This window comes from Thermobia domestica, chromosome 9, assembly GCF_964235325.1.
Source record: "Thermobia domestica chromosome 9, izTheDome1.hap1.1, whole genome shotgun sequence".
Lineage (NCBI taxonomy): Eukaryota > Metazoa > Arthropoda > Insecta > Zygentoma > Lepismatidae > Thermobia > Thermobia domestica.
This window is the reverse complement of record NC_137462.1, coordinates 29,167,697-29,190,635: the sequence shown is the minus strand read 5'-3', so window position 1 is coordinate 29,190,635 and position 22,939 is coordinate 29,167,697. Positions and strand designations below refer to the sequence as shown.

At 36.4% G+C, this 22,939-nt stretch overlaps 1 protein-coding gene across 1 annotated transcript in view; it reads right to left on the bottom strand.

Moving 5' to 3' along the window:
- Positions 1 to 1,119: 1,119 nt before the first annotated feature.
- The window catches only part of LOC145660773 (tectonic-2-like), a 37,133-nt gene continuing 15,313 nt past the window's right edge, over positions 1,120 to 22,939 (bottom strand). Inside the window, exons 2-5 of the mRNA XM_081726179.1 lie at positions 21,378 to 21,559; positions 12,392 to 13,446; positions 3,395 to 3,468; positions 1,120 to 1,274 (exon numbers count right to left, since the gene is read on the bottom strand). Coding sequence (XP_081582305.1) covers positions 1,120 to 1,274; positions 3,395 to 3,468; positions 12,392 to 13,446; positions 21,378 to 21,559 — 1,466 coding nt within the window. The remainder of the gene's footprint in view (positions 1,275 to 3,394; positions 3,469 to 12,391; positions 13,447 to 21,377; positions 21,560 to 22,939) is intronic.

Here is a 22,939-nt window from a genome sequence, read left to right as displayed (position 1 = left end):
CGGTATTCACACTTCTAAACATAAAATTCCAACGAGTATTACTTGCCCGAGGTAACCGTTTCTGAACTAGTAAATCTAAAACTGTGGTTCTCTGTGGGCTACCAGAAAAAAAAATGTGCAAATACCTTGTAAATTAGAAAAGAAAACTCTTACATTTCTATTTGCGGAAGCAGCTTTGCTCATAACCAAATTAACTTGATGAGCGTAATAATGTATATATTCGGCACTAGGAAAAGTGTCTTTAACTATTACTTGTACTCCCCCTAGAAGAACCAGACATAACAGATGCACCGTCATAGGTTTGTGCAATTAATTTGCGTGAATTTTCATGAAGACCTAATCTTTGGTTTTTCAATTCTGCAAGCAAATAAGAAGCTAATGTTTCAGCATCGTGCTTTGGTTGTGAAATAAAGTTCCAAAAACGTTCTACTGGTTTGCCCTTTACTACGTACCGAAAAACGATAACCATTTGAAATACATTTGAGATGTCACTTGTTTCGGCTATAATAGCCAGGAGATCAGCTTCTTTATTTCGTGTGTTATTTCTTCCTGACAGACCTCAAACGTTACTTGTAGGAGCTCATTCTGGATCGTTTTCGACGTGCCTTTAAACACTGTAGCTTTTTCTAAATGGTTTCTACGTCTAACTCTGAACTGAAATCTATTAATGCTCTAAATACTCCCGGATTGGAGGACGAGTCAGTTTCATCGTGTTCTCTTAAAACAAGTTCAAAAACGCCACAAAAACGAACAGAGTTTATGATAATATTCAGTACGTATCTGTTATGTTTGACTTTTTCATTGTGTTCTTCCAGTTTTCTCCTATAAGCACTGTCCAATTACGAAGCAATATTTACTTTTCCAAAAAGTGTGAATTTTAAAACACTTCTCAAATGTGAAGCTGAAGACTCGTATTTTTCCACGTTTGAGCATAAATGGTTTAAACTTGTTACGTCTGATTTTGTCCACGACTATTCACCACCAAACAACAAACACGGAAAGCAAAATAGTGCATTTTTTACTTCGCACCCACACAATCAATCATTACTATTGTATATAACTTTTTTGAACATTCTCCTGAACTGCCTTTTACCTGTTTTTAACTAGCAACCATACGTTCTAGCAACCATCTCCTGAACTGCTCTGCATTATGTCTAAGTCTGGCAATGGCCTTCCAAGTTCTTTAATCGCAAGTTTCTCCTCAGCCGAGAGCTGGGAAAATGACTTCTTTTGTAAATTATTTACAGAACTGATTGTATAGAATTGATTCAGAACTGTAAATCATTCACAGATTAGAACACATACACAACTCAATTACTAAAAAACGAAACACAGTCGAGACGCATATGAATCAGGAATGCCACATATACACGCACACACACGTACGTGAAAGAAAAACATTGCAAATCATCAGTCTTCTTTGTAAGCACTGCACTATGAATGGAATATAGAATGTTGCTTCCACATGAGACTAAACAATGCTTATTAATGTTATACGTTCTGAAAAGCAAACTCTGAACCTGACAAATGTAAGGTAAGCATGTAACACGAGTCACAATCAAAGAACGCCAAAACAAACAGCATTGTTAACCACTCCCAAATGCACTGTAGCGTTTCCCATCACACAGTTGTATACGGATAGTCGACAAGAGTATAAAATACATTCATTTTATGAAAGAAATATGTATATACTAAAATAATATCCACAGAGGGGGAGATGTTTTACAATTTTTAACATAAACGTCTGATGGGATAATGTTTTGGAAAGCAGAAATGTGATTATTATTACATTAACCCAGGTTCTAAGGCACATCAGAATTTTTTTCTTGATTGGCAATTCTTGTCAGAAGCAAAAGCACGTATGGTTGCTAGTTAAACGAATTTCGTTGTGTTCGGAAATTTAGAAAACATAGTAAAAAAAATGAAATCTTTGAGTTTTACGTCCCACGGTTATGCCGGTTAGGCTAAAGGAGACGGTGATTATGAGAGATGAGTGAAATGGTGGAATGAAGAAAGTGGGAGGAAACGGGAGAACCCCGAGAAAACCCACGAGCACGGTGTTTGTCCACCACAAAGTTCACTTGGCTGGGGCTGGGATCGAACCCGGGACCCCAAGCACCAGAGGTGAACGCTCTACCACTGAGCCACCGCGCCACCCAGAAAACATAGTAATTCTTGAAGTATGATTCTTTGAGTTGACTTTAAGTTTAATGTCCCGTTCAGCAGCGAGGCTATATGAGACGTGGACCTACTGATTAACGTGGAATCCGAACCACTTGAGTTCCTACCGGGAATCGAACCCGGGTCCCTCGCACCACAGGCGCGTACGCTAACCGCTTAGCCACAAAGGAGCTGAAGTATGATTCTTTATATTGATGTATTAAAACTTTATTTATAAATTACTCTGCTGCTGAACCGAACGTTAAATACAAAACCAACTCAACTCATAAATTACTCTACAAGAATCCTTCATTATCTACATAAGCTAATAATTAATTTGTAAATGCATGTTTACTTTAATTTGCTTTCTAAGCTACTACGTATTTTTTTCTTATTTTATAATTCTGTGATTACTTTTTTTAAAAAGATATCATTATATTGGTTTGCTTCAGCACAGTCCTGTAATTTAAATATATGAAAGCATAAAAATGAATTTCGTTTGTTATTTGATAGTGTAATAAAATTCAGAAATCTTTCGTAGTGCGAAAAGCCTTCTCGTTCACTGGAAACCGTGCTGTGTTGCAGAAGCACTGCAACGATCAGAGCCTTTAACTTCTGAGATAGGGGAAAGGGGGCTTAACATGCGCTCCAATTGCCACGCTGAAGAAATCTGGTCGTTGTATGCTCGCTGCAACGCAATATAAATTAGAGACTCTTGATGGGCTGTTTTCTAGTTTTTGAAAACGGATTTATGGATTTTACAGTTATAGAAGTAAAAAGTATATTATTTAAAACATATATGAGAGTAAGATAAAGTAAAATTTTTCATTTTTTACTACTACTGTTAATAACAATTTTTCTTGAAAAACTTTGGTCGTTGCGCAACGCTGCAACACTAACATTAGCCGCCACTGCTTGAAAACACTCCACTGCAAATGCATAATGACCACTCGGCCAAAGCTCCATGGCCATTCAAAGCTAGAATCGATTCATGAAACAACATATAAAGTAGCTTAGTATTTGCAAGTTGTTGTTTTTGTCGCGAGTTTTTGTGATCGTCTAAATATCTCTGCCGCACCCTGTATATTCAAATGCATTGCACATCAAATAATTGGAGAAAATAAAGTCAGAATTTAAAAAAATGGCAGGACAAAACAAAAATACTGCCAAAAACAAATCCTCAGTTTTCCCAGAGAGATATCAATGATAATTCACAAAAAGTACTTGCACTTACCTGATTTCCAGATTCCCAAAGTTCCCACATTGCTGGATTCTTCGCTGGTATTACCAGCATCTAAGGCACTGGTACTAAAAGCAGAGAAAAAGTACTAAAGCAATGATCAATATTTTTCACATAAAACAGAGTAAGCATAATTTAAAACAATAATTTAATTTAATTTAACTTAATTACATATTTTAAATGCTAAGTATAGCGTTATACACTGTAATATAATTAAATACTTTGTAATACCAGCATAAAGCGTAAAATTAAGTGTTAAATACCGTACGTAAATACAATTATAAAATATCGTAGCTCTAATAATCAGGATTAAATTTAAAACGATAAAGTGTTATTTTTCTCTATACCAATAAAAATAAATTATTTGCCTTGTATACGTATTTTTTATTTCTTTTTCATGATATTTTGGTAACTATTCGCTGTTACGCTTAACTAGAGACGAAAAAAATAAAAAAGAAATATAGACAAGGATTAAAGAACACCTGTGAGGCTCACAGGAACAAAATCTAGCAGTGGCAGACTTATCAATACATCTAATGGAACTAAACGTTCCATAAACAAGGTAAAAATAACTGGTTATTGACTGCATTGAACATTTCATAAACAAGGTAAAAATAACTGGTTATTGACTGTATTGAACGTTCCATAAACAAGGTAAAAATAACTGGTTATTGACTGTATTGAACGTTCCATAAACAAGGTAAAAATAACTGGTTATTGACTGTATTGAAAGTCCCATAAACAAGGTAAAAATAACTAGTTATTGACTGTATTGAAAGTTCCATAAACAAGGTAAAAATAACTGGTTATTGACTGTATTGAAAGTCCCATAAACAAGGTAAAAATAACTAGTTATTGACTGTATTGAAAGTTCCATAAACAAGGTAAAAATAACTGGTTATTGACTGTATTGAAAGTTCCATAAACAAGGTAAAAATAACTGGTTATTGACTGTATTAAATGTTCCATAAACCAGGTAAAAATAACTGGTTATTGAGTGTATTGTACACATAATCTATCTACAAGGTGTCTACTAAAATTCTAAAATTAAATTTCGTGACTTTTTCGTGACCTTTTCTTTACCAAATCATAAGATTTCCTAACATTTTCAAGTGCGAATTTGGGTGCGAATTAGGCCGAATTTTCATCCATGCTATAGAAACGTACTTCGCTTGCGATTTGGTAGCGTCTAAAGCCGACCACAGACATTTTTGGTGTTGAATTTTAATGTCTAATAGAACAATTTTCCAATCTGTACTTACATTTGCACAGTTAAAAAAAATCGTGGCCCAAAAGCTAAATTTCGTGACTTTCATGACCGTTTTCTGATTTCGTGACTTTTTCGTGACATTCGTGACTATGTTTGTGACCTAATAACTCTTGAACCACCCGACTGATCTCGATCAAATTTTCAACATAGGTGAGGTTCGCTGAGTTTTCGGGGTCGCTGAGATGAACAGTGACATTTCAGATGCCATTTAAATCCAAATTCGGTCCCCAACTTGGGAAAGGGATATATATATATATATATATATATATATATATATATATATATATATATATATATATATATATATATAAATGATAGAAAATGACCGATATCAGAGAGGGCTTCAGTAATAGTAAAAAATAACTGACTAACGAAACATATAAATATTTTTTCTTATTTTAGCCCAGCAAGGCGAGTAATTGACGCTAGTAATCTATATAATAAAAGTGAGTGAGAGTTCATGTCTGATTGCATCATCACAATAATCATTGAACAATTGAAATCAAACTTGGAATGAGTATCAACCCTAGCCCTGCCAAGGATAATATAATATTAAATTTATGAAAATACAGATCCTAAGGAGGGAAATGGGGGCGTCAAAATTTAAGGAAAAATTTAGTATCTCACGAATCCGTCAAGCTACGAAGATGAAACTCGGTACATAAACTCTGATTTGTACTTAAACTGACCCGTGAAAACGTGAGCGGTGGTATGTAAAAATAATTGGTATATATTGCAAAAACGATTGGTATATAGTCCAATTCATAGTTTTTAGGGGTAACTGATATGAATAGTGCCACTCTCGATATCGTTTAAGTACAAGGTGAATGACGTAAAACTAATAGAAAATAGTTGATATTAGTGTCCAATTCAAAGTTTTCATTGTCACTGAGATGAATAGTGACAGTCATGTTGTCGTTTAAGCATACATTTGTCCTTCATCGGCATGGGAGTGGGATCAAAAACGGGTGGCATTACGGATTTTTATCATTTCACTTTCATTGTAATGCGTATGCTAAGGGAAAGAGGAAATGTGTTCAAGTATTTTTCACAAATATTTTCTCCTTCTGCGAAAAAGAATAATTTCAGCTCGTAATAATTAAAACTAACCTGAATAATGTTTCTTTCCTGTGTTCTTTTCAGTTTATATTTTAAAAGCTTTCTGCTGTGATTTTTTAAACAGTTTTAAACAGGCTTAAGACTTCTTTATATGCAGGTCTTTACATAGTTCCTGTTGCAACAGTGGTGTGTGTATATGTAGGTATACAAAATATTTTGTATATAGTATAATTTCGTTAGTGCACTAACATCTAAATCAAACTTTAAAAAAAAAAAAAAATTATCCTGTAGTCTTCTACGTTGCATACAGTGCTGTAACTAATTGGCCCGCAATACGGGGATGCCCAGAACAAAATGGGGACCCACTTAAGTTTCGAAGATTAATCTTATGTGAGGATGTTAAAATTATGTAATGTTAAAAAATTGAGGAAGCAACTATATCTCATTTTTTTGTCTGCGATGACGGCAACATTTAAGCGATTAATCAGTAAACTAAAAATCTACAAAACGCTTTACAAAACGTCCTCACAAATCGAATGAATCACTTTTTATTAGAACCAAAAACCCAGAATTAAACCAGGATATCGGTATGTTAGATAAGCAATAAGACAACATTTTATTAACTACAGGGTGTCCAATATACAATGCAACCCGGAATTTGGGATAGTAGAACTTTTGAATCTGAAGCCATACACAAATAATGGTTATACCAAAATGAAGCCATGTTCATGCATATATTTTTAAACTAGGAAGCAACGATTGAAGTACACTAGGAACCACACAGTGTTACCAGAAGTAACCAAAGGGTTTTTTTTCCAAAGGTGTAAACCAATTTGTCTAATACTAAAACCTAAATAAAACGACACATAAAATACTGGTTTGCAAGATATAAAACTGTTTGTGCATCTTTGGGTGGAATGACATAAATTCGTCCTGTTGGTGTTCTCACATCAACCTTTGTAATAATGGCCTTGTTCACAGTAAAGATGTCAGGTTTCTCAAGGTGTACAAATGAAGGTGAAGGGCCACAAGCATGCAGAAAACTAAGTTTAACCCGATTGTTATCTTCATTCACATTCTAAACACATCCCAGCCATGAGTGACATTTGTACACATGCATGCAACAAACCTTGGATATTACTGAAGTATGATTCTTGTTGTTTTAGTGTTAGAGACTCATTTCTTATGTCTGATGAATTTGAGAACAATTTCGTTTCGATAGTATTATGGTTAGCTGGAATAATACAGTGCAACTGTTGTGTACTGCAATTGTGCGAATCTTTTTTAACTGCTGTTGAAGGCGGGACTCTTCTCTATCATACTCATTGTTAATTGTATAATGAAAGTGACACAATGTAATGATTTTGGAACACCGTTCAAACAACTGTCTAAGTGTCATTATCTGAGAATTGTATGAACACTGCAGACTGACACGGGCAGCAAGTCTCTTGATAGTATCAGCGATACCATCACACAGTCCTTTGTCACGTAACGTGGCAAAGAAATGACACTCTGCACAGAAATTAAAAATCACTCTGATGATATGTTTGCAAAATTCTTCCCGTTTTTATACTGGGCTGCAATACTAACTGAAAAGTACGTAATACATGTATTTAGGTGTTCTATTGAAATGGGACATCATGAAGTTAAACAAACGACGTTGGAAAAGATGAACATTCATAATGTCATGTGTAAGGCAATCTGATATTATAACAAAGGAAATGTGATCTATTGCAAGGATCTCTGAATTTCTGTAATAAACAACAAATGGAGGAATGGTGGCCTGTGCATTATTACAGTGGAATCCCCATACTTCATCCTGCAGAACAAATGCATAATTTTCTGCAAAATCACATTATATAATGTATTATTTTTACAAAGTTTCTCTTTCAGATCTTCTAAAAATTCAGACTGTTGGGTGACCATGAAAGAGTGCAAAAGTAACTATTGTATTTTTTCTTCAAATGTTTCCAAAAATTCTTCCATTGGAGAAATAAATATCTGGAGAGTTGTTCTATCTGTAAATGTTCCTAGTTTAAGTTATTTCATCAATTCTACTTCAAACAACTCAGCGAGGTATTCCATGAAGAAATGTGTACCTGGATAGTTCTTACATGATGACATATAACATTTTGTCTGTGTAGGATTGCAAATTATCTGAGAAGACAGTGTTTGTAAGTGTTAAGCTGACAGTTAGCATTACTTGTCAACTCTTTCAGTTTGGAGCCTTCCAACATTAGTTTCATATTTTGGTGAATACTGCAAATACATACATTATGAGCACCGCTTGCAACAGCTAAAACAGTTCTTGGGTTATAACTGATAAAATTTAGATAATCTTTTTTTCAGTTCCGAGTGTTCATCTTTAAATGCTTGATACAGATCCTTAAGGTTTCCTAAAACTAATATTAATTAAGGTATGTTTGAATGAATCCCAAAGTAAAGTCCGGGTAGGAAAATTTTTGTCCACTAGCTTTCACGTCGAGAATGGCCTGAAACAAGGAGATGTGTTGTCGCCATTATTATTTAACTTTGTCCTGGAATACGCTATAAGGAAAATCAAGGATAGGAACCAGGGTCTAGAGTTGAACGGTGTTCACCAGGTTATGGCGTATACTAATGATGTAAATTTAATAGGGGACGACAGGAGAACAATAGAAAGAAATGCAGAGGTTAAACGCTTTCAACGACATGGGTTTAAAAGTAAATGCTGAGAAAACTAAATACATGGAAGTGCGTCGGGACCGTAATACGGCAAATTATGGATACGTTAAAATATTAAATAATACTTTTGATAAAGTGGATATTTTCAAATATCTACGATCAATATTAACAGACGAAAATCATATTCACGAAGAAATTTAAATGTCGACTAAAAGCAGGGAATTCGTGTTATTATTCAGTACAAAATCTCTTGTCGTCCCGAATTCTGTCGAGGAATCTGAAGCTTAAAATATGTAAAACGATAATCATGCCTGTTGTTCTGTATGGTTGCGAAACATGGTCGCTTACTTTGAGGGAAGAACATAGACTGAAAGTATTTGAGAACAAGTTCTGAGACGAATATTCAGATCCAAGAGGAACGGGCATGGGGAATGGCGGAAATTTCACAACGAGGAACTACATAAATTATACGGTTTACCAAAATTGTTAGGGTCATAAAGTCTAGGAGGCTTAGGTGGGCAGGTCATGTAGCTAGGATGAAAGAAAGTAGAAACGCTTTCAAAGTCTTGAGTGGAAGACCAAACGGAAAACGGCCATTAGGAAGACCTAGGCACAGATGGGAGGACAATATTAAGATTGATCTCGCAGAAATAGGAATAGAAATTAGAAACTGGATCCAGTTGGCTAAGGATAGAAATCAGTGGAGAGCTTATGTGAACGCGGCATTGAACCTACGGGTTCCATTTCACTTGACAGAAATCAAATCTTTCTTTTCAGGTAAACAGTGGCTTATATCATCTCTGGTGTAGAATGTTATAACAACGTTCTCAATGTGTTCACCTAGGACACGTCCAGGTCTAGGATTAAGAGTTGCTAAGATGCCACATTCTTTTATTAACTGTTTTGCTTTACTTACTAATTAGTTTGAGGCTCTAAATTAGTTCTCAATCTTTTGAACGCTCCAACTTTCGGAATAACCGTCAATATTTGAATCTTTTTACTGCTTCTGGTGCAAGTACTGAATTTCTCTTTCAATTTCCTTACAATGTCGGATTCCACGTTTTGTTTCACCCTCTTCATTTCTATTCACAATGCGTAAGTGGAAAACCTGCAAAACTTTATCAAACTTTTTCTTACTTTTTTCTGTCAGCTTCTTCTTTTTCACTGTGTACTCACCAAGAGATACAAGACCCTGATTTAATGCAACTAAAGCAGTATTTGGGGCTAAAAATGTGTCTGAATCCTCTGATGACAGTGAAATGGAGAAGTTATGTGACTCCTGTATCTTTGGATGTAGTTGATTCAGCCACAGGTATTTTCTTCTCTGTTAGTTTTTCTCTACATTCATCACATATTTTTTGGTCTGTAGTTATGACACTAATCATATGAACCATCCATATTTACACTTTACGTAAACTTTTCTTGTATCTGGTGTGTCCATCTTTCCTGAATGGATTACATCTTCAGGGTAGTTTAGTCAAGTCACAATACATTTTGGTTAAACTTCCTGTGTATTTTTCATCCAAACTGCCATCCAAGGTTTGACAGTAAGCACTTAACACACATCAATTCCTATCTTGTCACTTATATACTGTCAGGTACAGAGTAATAACATTTCTGGCCTTACCCTGTGATTGGTCAAAATAAGAATGTCTATTATTGGTCTGTACACATTGCTAGCCAACTATGATTGGTTAGAATAAGTATGTTTGCTATTAGCCTGTTCACATTGCCAGCTTACTGTGATTGATCAGAATAAGAATATTTTGCTATTGACTTGTTCACGTTGCTAACTTACTGTGCGTGGCTATAACAACACAATGCTTACAGATATGACATGTGTTTTTATTCATTACGATCCAATTGTATGACCTTCAGTGTTACAACTTTTATAAACTTCATCGTTTAATATGAAATTAAATTAAATCTTTCAGTTTTACGTCCCACGTTTATACTCTAGATGGATGACGGAGGCGGATGATTAAGGGAAGTGAAAGAAGATGGGAGAATCGGTGGAATGAGAATGGGGGAAGAAACGTGAATACTCCGACAAAACCCATGGATATGATGTTGTCTGCCACAAACTAACTTGGTCGAGGATCGAATCAGGGACACCACGCACCAGAAGTAAGCGCTCTACCACTGAACCACTGTGCCCCCCCTCCCCCCTTTCATTGTTTAGTTTGCCACTTGTAAAGTTATTCTCGCCTTTTCAGTGAAAAAAATTTTCAACTGTATGAGATCATTGGTGAAAGAATTACTCACTCGTTGCGATCATTATTTGCAGTATAAACACGATTTTTATTGCCTTAATGCAGCACATAGTTATACATATTTTATATTTGCCAATCCTAATGCCATCTCACTTTGATTTTTTAATATGTTTTATAGTATAGCATGAGGAAGAAAATGTCTTTTACAGAATTTTTGAAAGTGACTTGATTTGAGATATTCAAGATCAAATTTCAGATCACATAACCTTGTCTACAAGTTTCCCGAACATAGGTTTGTTATATATCATTGGGAAGTTTGTTCAATTCCTTGTGCAACAAGCTTTGTTTCAGCTTCTTAGGCCAATTAGAGCCAAAGTTATAGCAATTTCAAAATAGCTACATGAACTCAGAATTGGCATTTTTTTCTGTGAAATTTGACCTTGAATCAATTCAAACCTAAAAGAGATATGGGACTAGTACAAATTGCCACAGTATCTACACTCTGTGATTAAAATCAACTCCCCAAATTTCATTAAAAAAACCTGAGATGGCTGGGTTAAAATGGCACTTAAGTGTGTTGATTTGACTCGTTTAATAAACGACGTTATAAGTATTTACCAAAGACGCAGCTACAGCTGAGATCTACGTTTCAACAGTTGAAAAAGATAAATATGCAGAATGTAGTTCAAATACAAAAAGGACATGGTAGTGAATAAGAATAATATTTAGCGAAATGTCCAGTCAATATGGAATGTGCAAAGAAAAACAGTGGAGGGAAAGTCCTGTCGGCGGGAAGAGTTCGTTATAAAGGTATGTTTCTGTGCCAGCTATGTGAATTCTCTATTTGTGAAAGAACGGAGATGGATGTTGGATTATAAAATGGTAAATTTCTATCTATCTATATATATGTATAAGAGGCTTTTGTGTTTATTTTATACATATTTTATTGCACATGAGAACCTATGTTTTTGATGGAATAGAAGTCATATTTCAAAGCGAAGTTTAATAAATTACTTCGTATATATTTGGCCAATGATTCGGTTTTAAAATGCTCAAGATACTACAGCGGCAAATCAAGACTAAGAGGTCAAGTCTCCCAAGAAGAAGCCTTATAATCGCTTCACGATAACGTTAGGGCCCGTACAACCTACAGTAATTCAACCGGAACGCATCCAGTCTGAAGCTCTAACGTACCCTCATGTGATTTCAATGTTTTGGTATTCAACTTCCAAGGGGGCCCACTTTCAGTCGGACTATGTTCAAAAGAGGATGCAGTATTGGCTCCACTCACCAAAAGCGGTGGCTTAGTGGTAGAGCGTTCACCTCTGATGCATGGGGTCCTTCATTCGATACCAGCTCGCGCCAAGTGAGCTTTGTGGTGGACAAACACTGTATGCGTAGGTTTTCTCGGAGTTCTCCCGTTTCCTACCACTTTCTTCATTCCACCATTTCATTCATTTCTCATTCCCATCGTCTCCTTTAGCCTAGCCGTGGGACATAAAACTTAGAAGATTTCATTTCATTTTTTCAATCACCAAAAAATAAACAGACATACGCCACCTGGTACTACAGTGCAGAAACCTGGATTATTCATGGAAGAAATTCACATTTTTCTTCTTGCAATCCATTTCTAAGCAAGTTTTTCTTATAGAACCTCAAATACCATTCCAATACAAAACATTTTCCCTTGCCCCACTCAAGCTCCCTTACCATTTAAAATTGCTGGCTGTTTCTTACCTAAACAAATATTTGTAATTTAATTGAAAATTGAACCATACTACTTACTTTACTAACAGTAAAGGTCGTCCAAACTCATATCCTGGATTTCCCGACCGTTGCAAATGAGAAAATGAACTTAAACTGTCATTCACATCTATTTGGTGATTGAAAGTGGCTCGAAAACGTTGCGAAATGAAGAATTTTACTTCATCCTCTTCTGTAGTAGGACGAAGTCTGGAATTTAGTTCGTAACGATGCTTTGAGTTCGCAATAAAAGAGGATAGAGTAACCGGTATGTCGGCCACAGCATAAGTCACATTTAAAAATGTAAGTTCTTGACCAGACCAAGTAAATTCATAATCCACGGACACAACCACATTTACACAAGTACCACTTGAGCTGTTAAAATAACTTTTGAGAGGTACATTATCACATTCTGTATCCCTTTCTTGCACGTTTTCTACATCCGGACTGGGATCAATAACTGAGTCAAACAAATCTTCAGATAAAGTGAGGTAAGAAGCTCCATTCTTCATACAAACATATCTAATTGAGGTAGTCGTAGCATTCGTTCCTTCTCTGTCAATTTGTATTTGAGGGTACAATGGTATTTTGTCCTCGGAAGCTGATACTAAATACGTTAAGGGACTGAAACTGCTTTCATTACAAAAATCTCGCGAAATAGTCCTTACACAGTTACTATCGCGGTTGACTAGAAAACGCACTGGAATCGTGTCCATACATGCTCCCCCATGTACATTTGTAGGAATATACAAGTTTCCTAGCGTATTACTCGAATTAACTCTTGTTTTAATTGGTAGACCTACTTTGTATCCAGTATAGGGTGGTTCATGCTCCTCAAACGAAGTATCGATACCAAAACGAAAACTTTTCTTTTTCTTAATAGTTTCAATCTTGTTTCGTTGTTCTACTTTTGACTCCATCCGAAAATATTCGCCGAGATAAGGTGTGTTCGCGACAACATAGCACAATATTTGAAACCAATCGGAAGCATACAACGATGGATGTTGGCAATTCCAATCAAGTAAGTGTTCCGTTTTTTCACCATCTTGCAGTCCTCCTAAGCAGGTAAAGCTCTCTTTTTGTTCTTCTGAGCAATCCTATGTAATGAAAAATAAAAAGATAATTAGAAAAATGTTAAATTATTAAAAATATCTATTTTACTAAAACATTAAATTTCCTTCATTCTATGTAGAATAAAAAACACAAAAACAGAGTATATCGGAAAAGTAACGGATCTTTTTTCTTTACAGATAATCACTAGCGCCATCTATTGAAGCAACGTATCATCGGAAAGCTGGGTATCTGCTCAACAAAACGAGACCACACCGATTAACGGAGAACTGGTGACACATCAGAACAGATTAACGGAGTGTCAAGTTACAGCAAGAAATGTGAGTGTATCTGGTGTCACCTCGTCACAAAAACACGATGGAACAAAGAGCCAATATCGTAAATTTTGTTTCAAGCTGAGTAAAACATTTACACAAACATTGGAAATCATGAAACAAGTGTATGGTGATGAGTGCTTATCTCGTACACGTGTGTTCGAGTGGTATACGCGATACCGGCCTTCGAAGACGACCCAAAGCCAGGCAGACCGAAAAACAAAAATTGTGGTGAGGTGGTGCAACAAATGAATGTAATGATGCGAATTCGACTGTGAGATGGATGGCGAAGGAATTAAATACGACTGAAGACATGATTCACGAAACGATGACAAAGGATTTAAAGAAACAGAATGCACCATGTCACAGAAGCGATGCAGTTCGTGACTTTTTGGCTAAAAAACGAATCTGTCTGCTTCCATATCCTTCGTATTCGCCTGATTTATCACCGTGTGACTATTTCCTACTCCCAAAACTAAAATTGGCCAGGAAAGGAACATTTTATGACAATTATACCCATCCAGTCTGCCGTGACGAGGGTCACTGAGTCGATTCTGATAAAGGGCATACAAAACTCTATGCTAGCATTGGTTGAACGTGCCCAGCGATGTTATGATGCGGAAAGGATGTATTTTGAATAAAAAGAACTACAATTGGTAAAATACCTAATTCTTTTTTTTTATTTATTTATTTAAAAAGTTCCGTTATTTTTCCGACATACTGTGTATACGGCATACAGAAGTAAACAAAACACCCATCACTTGACTAAATGAACAACTGCTTTAGAGACAAAAATGTTTAAATGTTTACAAGTTGTAACGAAGAAATTATAAATAAATAATGCCAGAAAATGGATTACACTAAAGGCTATTAGACAGTTATTCGTTTGAGTCCCTTTCAGCACAAGACAAAATGAGATGTGGGCTTACAGCTTAACGTGAGATCCGAACCACATGAAGCTCCTGCCGTGAATCGAACCCAGATGTCCCAAATCAAAGACGCGTACGCTACCCGCTTATTCACGAGGGAGCTCTATTAGACAACTAACTGTAAACTTATTTTATAATATGTTTAGACATTAAATACCGCGCCGATGAAGACAGAAGCTCTCTTAAAATTCCCATATTAATATCAAGACATATGATCAGGTTAGTTTACAAATACCGGTAATATTGAATCATGCGTCAATTTAATTCAGTAAATAACTATAGTCTGATAGCTACATACTGAAATGAAATGATACATGATTCAATATAAACTGCAAACTTACCTTATCACATGTCTTGACATTAAATTACCGGAATTTTCAATAGTAACTTCTATCCACATAAAAAACTGGTGACAGATAATGTATACGTGATAGCAACCAAAACCGGATATATTCGAAGTACTCATGTATATAGTATGCATGCATGCGTGATTTTACCGACTGTATTATATGGGTGTGTAAATTTGGCGTTAAGCTAGGAAGACAATACAGGTTGAGAGAAAAAAACGAAATCTTTCATTTTAACGTCCCACGATTAAGCCCTTTAGGCTAAAGGCAAGTGAATGGGTGATGGAAGAATTGGTGGAATGACAATGTGGAAGGAAATGAGAGTACCCCACGAAAATCACGGACACGATGTTGTCCACCACAAACTTATTTGGCCGGGGATAGAACCAGAGACCCCACATACCAAAGATAAGCGCTTTACCACCAAAGATAGGTGCCCCTTTACGGGTTGCGGAAGTTAGAAGCAAATATTTGTAACTAGTTGAATATACCTTCGCACGGGGGCTGTATTTGGAAGTCAATGCCTGTGGGAATATCACCATTGATTTCAGCGACCGCAAAAACTATGGATTTGATACTAATATCGGTCATTTTGGGCTATTTTTTTTTACATGTCTGGGTATCCCCCCCCCCCCCCCGCTGACTCCCGGCACCATCCAATTGTAACTAAATTTGCAAGTCATCGTTAATGGAAGTGTTACCATTGATTTCAGCGACTGCGAAAGCTATGAATTCGACACTAATATCGGTCATTTTCTACTACTTTTATATGTCCCGGTAAATGCCCCCCTGAGACCTCCTGGTTCGAATTTTGACAAAAACTTTTAACTTTGGTCTGGAGCCTGGACCAAGGTATTCGTGACTAAAATTTGGTAACTCTCGGTCAATTTTTCTGGTTCCCAAGCCGGTTCCGGTCCCCCCCCCCCCCCGAGAACCCCCTGGTTCGAAATTTGAAAGAAGGGCTTCGTCTTGATCTGGGGCCTGGGCCAAGGTACCTTTGACCAAAATTTGGTAACTCTCGGTCCACTCGTCTGGTCCACAGGCCGCACACAGACAGACAGACAAACACACAAACAAACTCTTTATTTTATTTATATTAGATAATAATTTTCTAAAAAAGAGAAAGAAGCAGTTGCTTAAATGAAGAGATACAAATATCACACAATATGTACACCTCAGTGAGCAATACACGAGGAATTAATTAGAAAGTCAACACAAAAGTGGGTGGGACACCTAACTTACAGCGGAAATATCGTAACGTGCATGAAGGTTTAGTTAAGAAGCCTCGGGATATCCTTGACAGACCGTGATACAGCACTCACTTTTGACGCGAGGGGTCCCACTGATCCCCACCATGTGAATTCGCAGTGAATAACATCGCATCCGTGAGTTTTCTCAGGTTTTTTTCCCGCTTCCTACCATATTCCATGCCACCAATTCTATCATAATCATTCACTGTCATTACGAAACTCATTAGAAGTCATTATATGTCTCCTTTGGCCTAAATGACAGGACGTTAAATGGAGGATTTAATTTTTCCTTTGGGTATGTCAATACGGAAGGATAAACAAAGGTGAACTTGCGAATGATGGGTCAGACTAGTTTTATAGCCAAAGGATTGAACTGAATTGAATTTTATTGCGGTCAATGATGTGATTATACAAATATATATTCATATTATACTAAAAACATAACTACTCTTATAATATTTCCTAGATGATAGAAAATGAAAAGCATGATAAAATATTGAGGTTTCCTTATACAGAAGATACTTTTTTTTTTTTTTTTCAAAATAGAAGAATATAATATGCACAAAAATTACATTTATGATTTAACAGAACTTAGATCAGTTTGCAAGTATTCCTCCACACTGTAAAATCAGTACTTTAGCAACAGAGTACGTACTGACGTTCTAAAACTTTCATGTTTCGAAAGAGATTTAATTTGATTAGGCAAAGAATTAAAGGGTTGTACACCTTTGTATGCAATTGTTTTCGAAAACGAAGTGGTATTAAGAAGAGGAACTTGGAGATGTGACTTCGTTCTCGTATTATATCCATGTTTATCTTAGTTCTTTTTGTACAGTTCTTGTTTCTTGTGGACCAAAAGTAATCTTTCGTATATATACAATGAAGGAAGTGGAAGAATATTTAGGGCTTTGAATAGCGTTCTGCAAGAAGTATAATATGAAGTATTGGTGATTATCCTTATCACTTTCTTTTGGAATATGAAAAACTTTCTTAAATTCAGTGGATGAACCCCAAAAGGCTATTCCATATCTGCTTTTGCTGTGGAACAGCGCATGTTAAGCTGTTAATATTGCTTTTTTGCTTAAAATGGAAACAAGTGACCTTATTAGGAAAATTACAGAGGATAATTCATGAGATAATTTTGCAATATGTTGAGACCAGGACAAATTATTATGTATCAGAGGACCAAGACTGTTTCGGCTGGCTTCGTTATTTTTTCGTCTATTCGAAGTACTGGGTCAATTTAGCGTGGTTAGAATGAAAGTATAATCAGGATGTTTTGTCAGAGTTTAAAAATAGTTTGTTGTTTGTAAACCAGGAAACTAGTTTCGATCTTTGTTTATGAGATGAACCTTCGAGCTTCTTGACCAATAAAGTGGGTGATCTTAGAATGTACGAAGACACACTAAGAAATTTTACTAATCATATCACTTCCTCTTCATTTTAACACGTTGACTGCTGAGCTTGGTCGCATAGGTCGTCGGATATGCTAAAAAAAATATTGTTGGATATTGATGCTTTTGCTTTGTTTTACAACAATATAACAGTTTTACATCAAATATATATGTTTATTGCGCAATTGTTGTAAGGACGCCAAAGGGCGTCCGCAGCATATGCCATCAACTTTTCATCCCATGTGCTACGGACGCCGATACGCGTCCTTCATTATTTTCAATTTTATAACCTGAAACAAATATAATATATAAGAATTTTCACATATATAGTTCAGAACAGCTTGAACAAGTTTTATTTTGTCATGGTAATCATCAAAGCACGGCTGCAAACCCAATCCAAGCTGTCCAGGACACTTCGCGCAATGGTAGGTGCTATCTTTTCCAATGTTCTACTGTTTGCATTTCCTGCATTTCTTTATCAATATTCATTCTTTTGGCCAACAGAACATTCCGTTGGCAGGTGATTTTCTTCCGCTTGGAGAAATCCAATCGCGGAGTTACTTGGGCCTATTGTTTCACTTCCAAAAGGTGGCATATAATTTGTAGACGAAAATCATACAGCGACATTTTGTTCATCGAATTGTATTTGCTGTAAAGGAACCAAGAGTTCAATAACAGTAACTGTAAAAGGTGCAAACAAAATTTCTTGTTCCATCTGATGGTTTTCCGTTCGTATGGGTAATACTCCACCATTAGGCTTTGTCGACCAACACCCTTCATGTAACTGACAAAGTTTTTTTTTTTTTTTTTTTTTTTTTTTTTTTTTTTTTTTTTTTAAAGATGTGTTCCTTTTTATCGTTTGGAAATTCAAATGTATCAACATTAATATACTGTGGATTTCGCTTTCTTTTGGAAGGCCCAATCATGGCGTAGGCATAAAGAAATAAATACTGAATAAAAATTCAGTATAATATGTATTCCATTGGCACAAAAACATAAATCATCATTCAAAAGTTCAAGAACAGATATCATTTTGTTCAACAGTGCCTATATAAACACAAAGCGTTGTAGATCGAAACGAAGGACACTGTAAGGTACCTTTGCTCCTTAGTAATCACTGTACAAAGTGCGAGTGCACTAGTGTACACATGCAGGTATTGGCATGAAAGAGAATCAGCTGCAGTGACAAGCGCCTTTCGGCGTCCTGCGCATATGCCAAATTCAGTACTGGACGTCCTCAGCAGTGAACGTGTTAATTTCTGCAGATTCCTTGCTCTACTTAGCTTGCGGATCTCCCCTGTAATTTTGGTCACGGTTTAAAATAGAAAATAAATAAATAAAACATTAAGGAATAAGAAAGAACAACCTCACTACGGTGGAATACGCTCCAACACTTTGTCTAACAAAGTAATTGAACACTTTGTCTAATAGAGTTATTTAAGTAACAGACAGTTAAGTGATGCGGCTCTAGTAACAGAATGATCCAGAATATATTAAGTGACGGTAAATAGAATTAACACAAACTAGTGCTGTCGAAATCGGTTTTTGAAAAAAGTGAAATTTCATAAAACCGAAATGCCGATTTTGAAAACCGCTTTTGCGTTTCGGTTTTGAAAACCGGTTTTCTGAAAAACCGAAAACCGCAAATGTCACAAAAATTCGACAGCACTAATAGAAACTAGTTACACGAGCACATAAATGCGCTGTAGGAAGGCAAACAGACACATTGAGGTTAATTATGTAGTTGAAGTAACAAAATCAACAGTCTATGGAAATTTTAAGTTCGCAGATAGGGATGGGCACGAGCGAGTTTTCTTTTAAACTCGAAACAGACATCTTTGAGTTCGACTCGAGAACTCGGCTCGATATAACAACGCCGTGTATAAACATGAAAGATACGCGATTTTTATCTAAATACTAACAACTAGACTGCCAATCTCCATCGTCAAGAAGTCTTCAGGAGGCAAGGACATCGTTCACGAGATTCTGGGTTTGAGTTCCGGAGGAGCAAGTATTCGGGCACAAGTCAAAAATTGTTAGAAGTTACAAGGCGCCGGCCAAACATGTTCAAAACTGCTCGGCCCAGGTTTAGGGTTGTCAACCTGCCTGAGCCGAACCGAACCAAGCTGATGGCTCACCCCAACCGAGCCGGTTCGAGTCATCGGCTCAGTTTAGCCGAGTCGAACCGATCCGATGAACTTGTTTCGAAGGAGATGGCTCAACTGAACCAAGTCGGTGGCTCATATTAACCAAGCCGGCTCGAGCTGTTTGTTCAGTTGAACCAAGCCGGCTCGAGCTGTTTGTTCAGTTGAACCAAGCTGGCTCGAGCTGTTTGTTCAGTTGAACCAAGCCGGCTCGAGCTGTTTGTTCAGTTGAACCAAGCCGGCTCGAGCTGTTTGTTCAGTTGAACCAAGCCGGCTCGAGCTGTTTGTTCAGTTGAACCAAGCCGGCTCGAGCTGTTTGTTCAGTTGAACCAAGCCGGCTCGAGCTGTTTGTTCAGTTGAACCAAGCCGGTTGACACCTCGGGTTGGGCTTCTGCTTGGGCTCAAAAATTCGACCGTGCAGGTCTCAGACTTGATGGTAAGAACTACGAGGCAGTCTCGTTATAAAAATCTATTGTTGTCTCGTTATTGAGACGATAAGAGATGCGAGCAGTGTCCCCTCTTGTGAGCAACACTAAAAGTATTCCACATTACTGCTTACATTTCTCATAACTTTCGCTTTCCAGTCTAATCAGGCCATGATTTCAAAACGAGTTCAAACGAGCTGAACGAGCGAGCGAGCCATTTATCAAACTCGATTCCAGAAAATTACCTTTGACTCGTCTCGAGTCAAGTTTTAGCTCGACTCGTGCCCATCTCTATTCGCAGAACAAATGTTACTGTGAACATATAACTCAGTCCATTGTAACAATTCTCGGAAACATATTTCGCGATGATGGGATTATGGTTACTGTTAGTTCCCAATACGCTGGACACCATGCCATTTTAAAACAATTATTCGACACTATTTTAATGGGGCTTTTTGCAGCAGTTTGATTTATCATGTTTGCAGGAGCTAAGAATCTCCTGTTTGCTATAGTTTAAAATAGAATCCGAACCACCATAATGTATTCAAAGCACTGCTATCAGGAATCTAACGTGTGATTCCTTTCAGCAAAGATGCGAGCACTAGCCACTAGACATGCAAGGAGCGCTGTCTCTGACTTGATTTTGGTGATAAGATAATACTTCTCAGATATTCAGCACAATTTAAAATCAAATACTCTAGTGAAAACGATTATTTTTGCAAGGGTCATCACGTGTATAAAATTCTGCTGAGTATCAAAGATGTGTTATCCAATAGTGAAAAGCATTATGTGAAGTTATTTATTCGATTTAGACGCACGTAGAATGGGGGCATCGAAATCATACGGACATCAATAAAAAAAAATTATATACAAAATACGTAAATTAAATTATATACTTGTACATAGATTATGGCACATAAAATGAACACTTTAACAATTTATAACACCTTCTTACCCTTATCTATCAATGTTTTAGAAATTACTAGAGAGTGAGAAACTTCATAAGCTCTGTTATTCTTACCCATGCAATTTTAGAGTGCAAACCAAACGCAAGCCCTTCTAGTAAATGCAGGAAGTAGATATAAGCTGCAGATTAGAGTGAAGCGGTGATCTCAAGCAAGCTTAAAAGAAGAAAAATATGATTAAGATTATACCTGATCACTGCAACAAGATATATCACACGATCCGTACGTAAGATCACAAGGCGATATAGCCACCTCATTATACGCCGGGTGAGGATATCTTCTTTCCAAGTCCGAGAAACCTTTTTTGGTAGCCAATGTCCAATTTATTGGTCGGTACGTCTTAATTTCATCATTTGCGAAAATCAATCCAACTAGAACGAGAAAAACAATATTTATGTAGTACAACTAAACAGAAAAAATAGTGTGATATATTTGTAAAAGTTAATACTGTAGATTAAACATAGCGTAGTGATACTGTACATAGTGCCTTATTTATTTAATTTTTATCTCTTACGCATAAGTGGAGATACATCAGACCAGCTAGGAAAGGACACAAGATTCAAAATCTGCATTATTAGATTTCCAAACTATGCTATGCAAGTGTCAGATGTCTTATACAACGGGGCTTTGTCCGTCCGTCGACAAGTACCACAGCAAAACCAGTACGCGATAACGAGATGCGGTTTTTTTTGCTATCCACTCAGCGTTTCCCGTTAAGTCTCTATTTAAACCGGAAGTGGTTCAAATAAGTCATTTCCGGTTTTAACGTTTGTTGCCATAAAACGGAAATGGTAAAAAATACCGAAAAGCGTTTCTTTTCTTCTTTTTTTTTTTCCAAACGATTCAGCGTCTTAAGCAGGGTTGGCTGGTTTAAACCAGAAAAAGAAAAAAGAACGAAAAATGCTTTAAATCGTATGAACTTCATGGTGACGTTTCCACATATCAAACCATCCGCATTACGTTTATCTACTTTTCATCTTTTAATCAAGGGGGAACGTGTTCAATTCTCGGTCGAACCACAACAAATCTTTCAAGTGTAAACCAAGTAGCGATTCGAGGTGTCCTTTAAGCGAAATTCTTCTCCGTGATAACCTTGGTATTTCATAAGGATGTTAAGCCTAATCATACGAAATGAAACAAAATTATATATTTCTACTTGAATGAATGCCTGTTGTTTTATAAAGAAGCCAAGGTTGCTTAAATATATTGATAGAAATTGGCAAAATTTATCAACTGCCTACGTAACTTCCAACATCCGCTTGGATTTGACTTTGTTTTAATTTTATTGAATTATATCTACATACCAAATTTGTAATTTAATACCTCAGTTTTAGTGTAGTGATTATGATACGTTGACTTTAAAATTTTACATACAAATACATTTAAAGTAATAACAGGATTTTCCCAATGGCTAAGGCGGTAGTTTCCCGATTTATATATAATTCTGGTATAATGTTTTTACTTGTGTAACTGTTTATCTTTTTGTCCTTCTGAAATGACTGTTGACAATTATATTAACAAGTAGGCCTATGTAAAGATCAGTACAACGTATTTTTATCATGAGTCCTTCGTGAATGAGTCGGCAATCGCATTTGTGACCAATTAGTCCCGGTTTCGTGTCCAAATGGACAATTTCTCTTTGGATGTAAGCCGAGAAGCGGTTTGGATTCCGCTTTGTGACCCTTTCCAGCATAACCTTGTTGTTGCATAATAACACCAACGTGAAAGAAACTAATTTCTGTCCATATCTA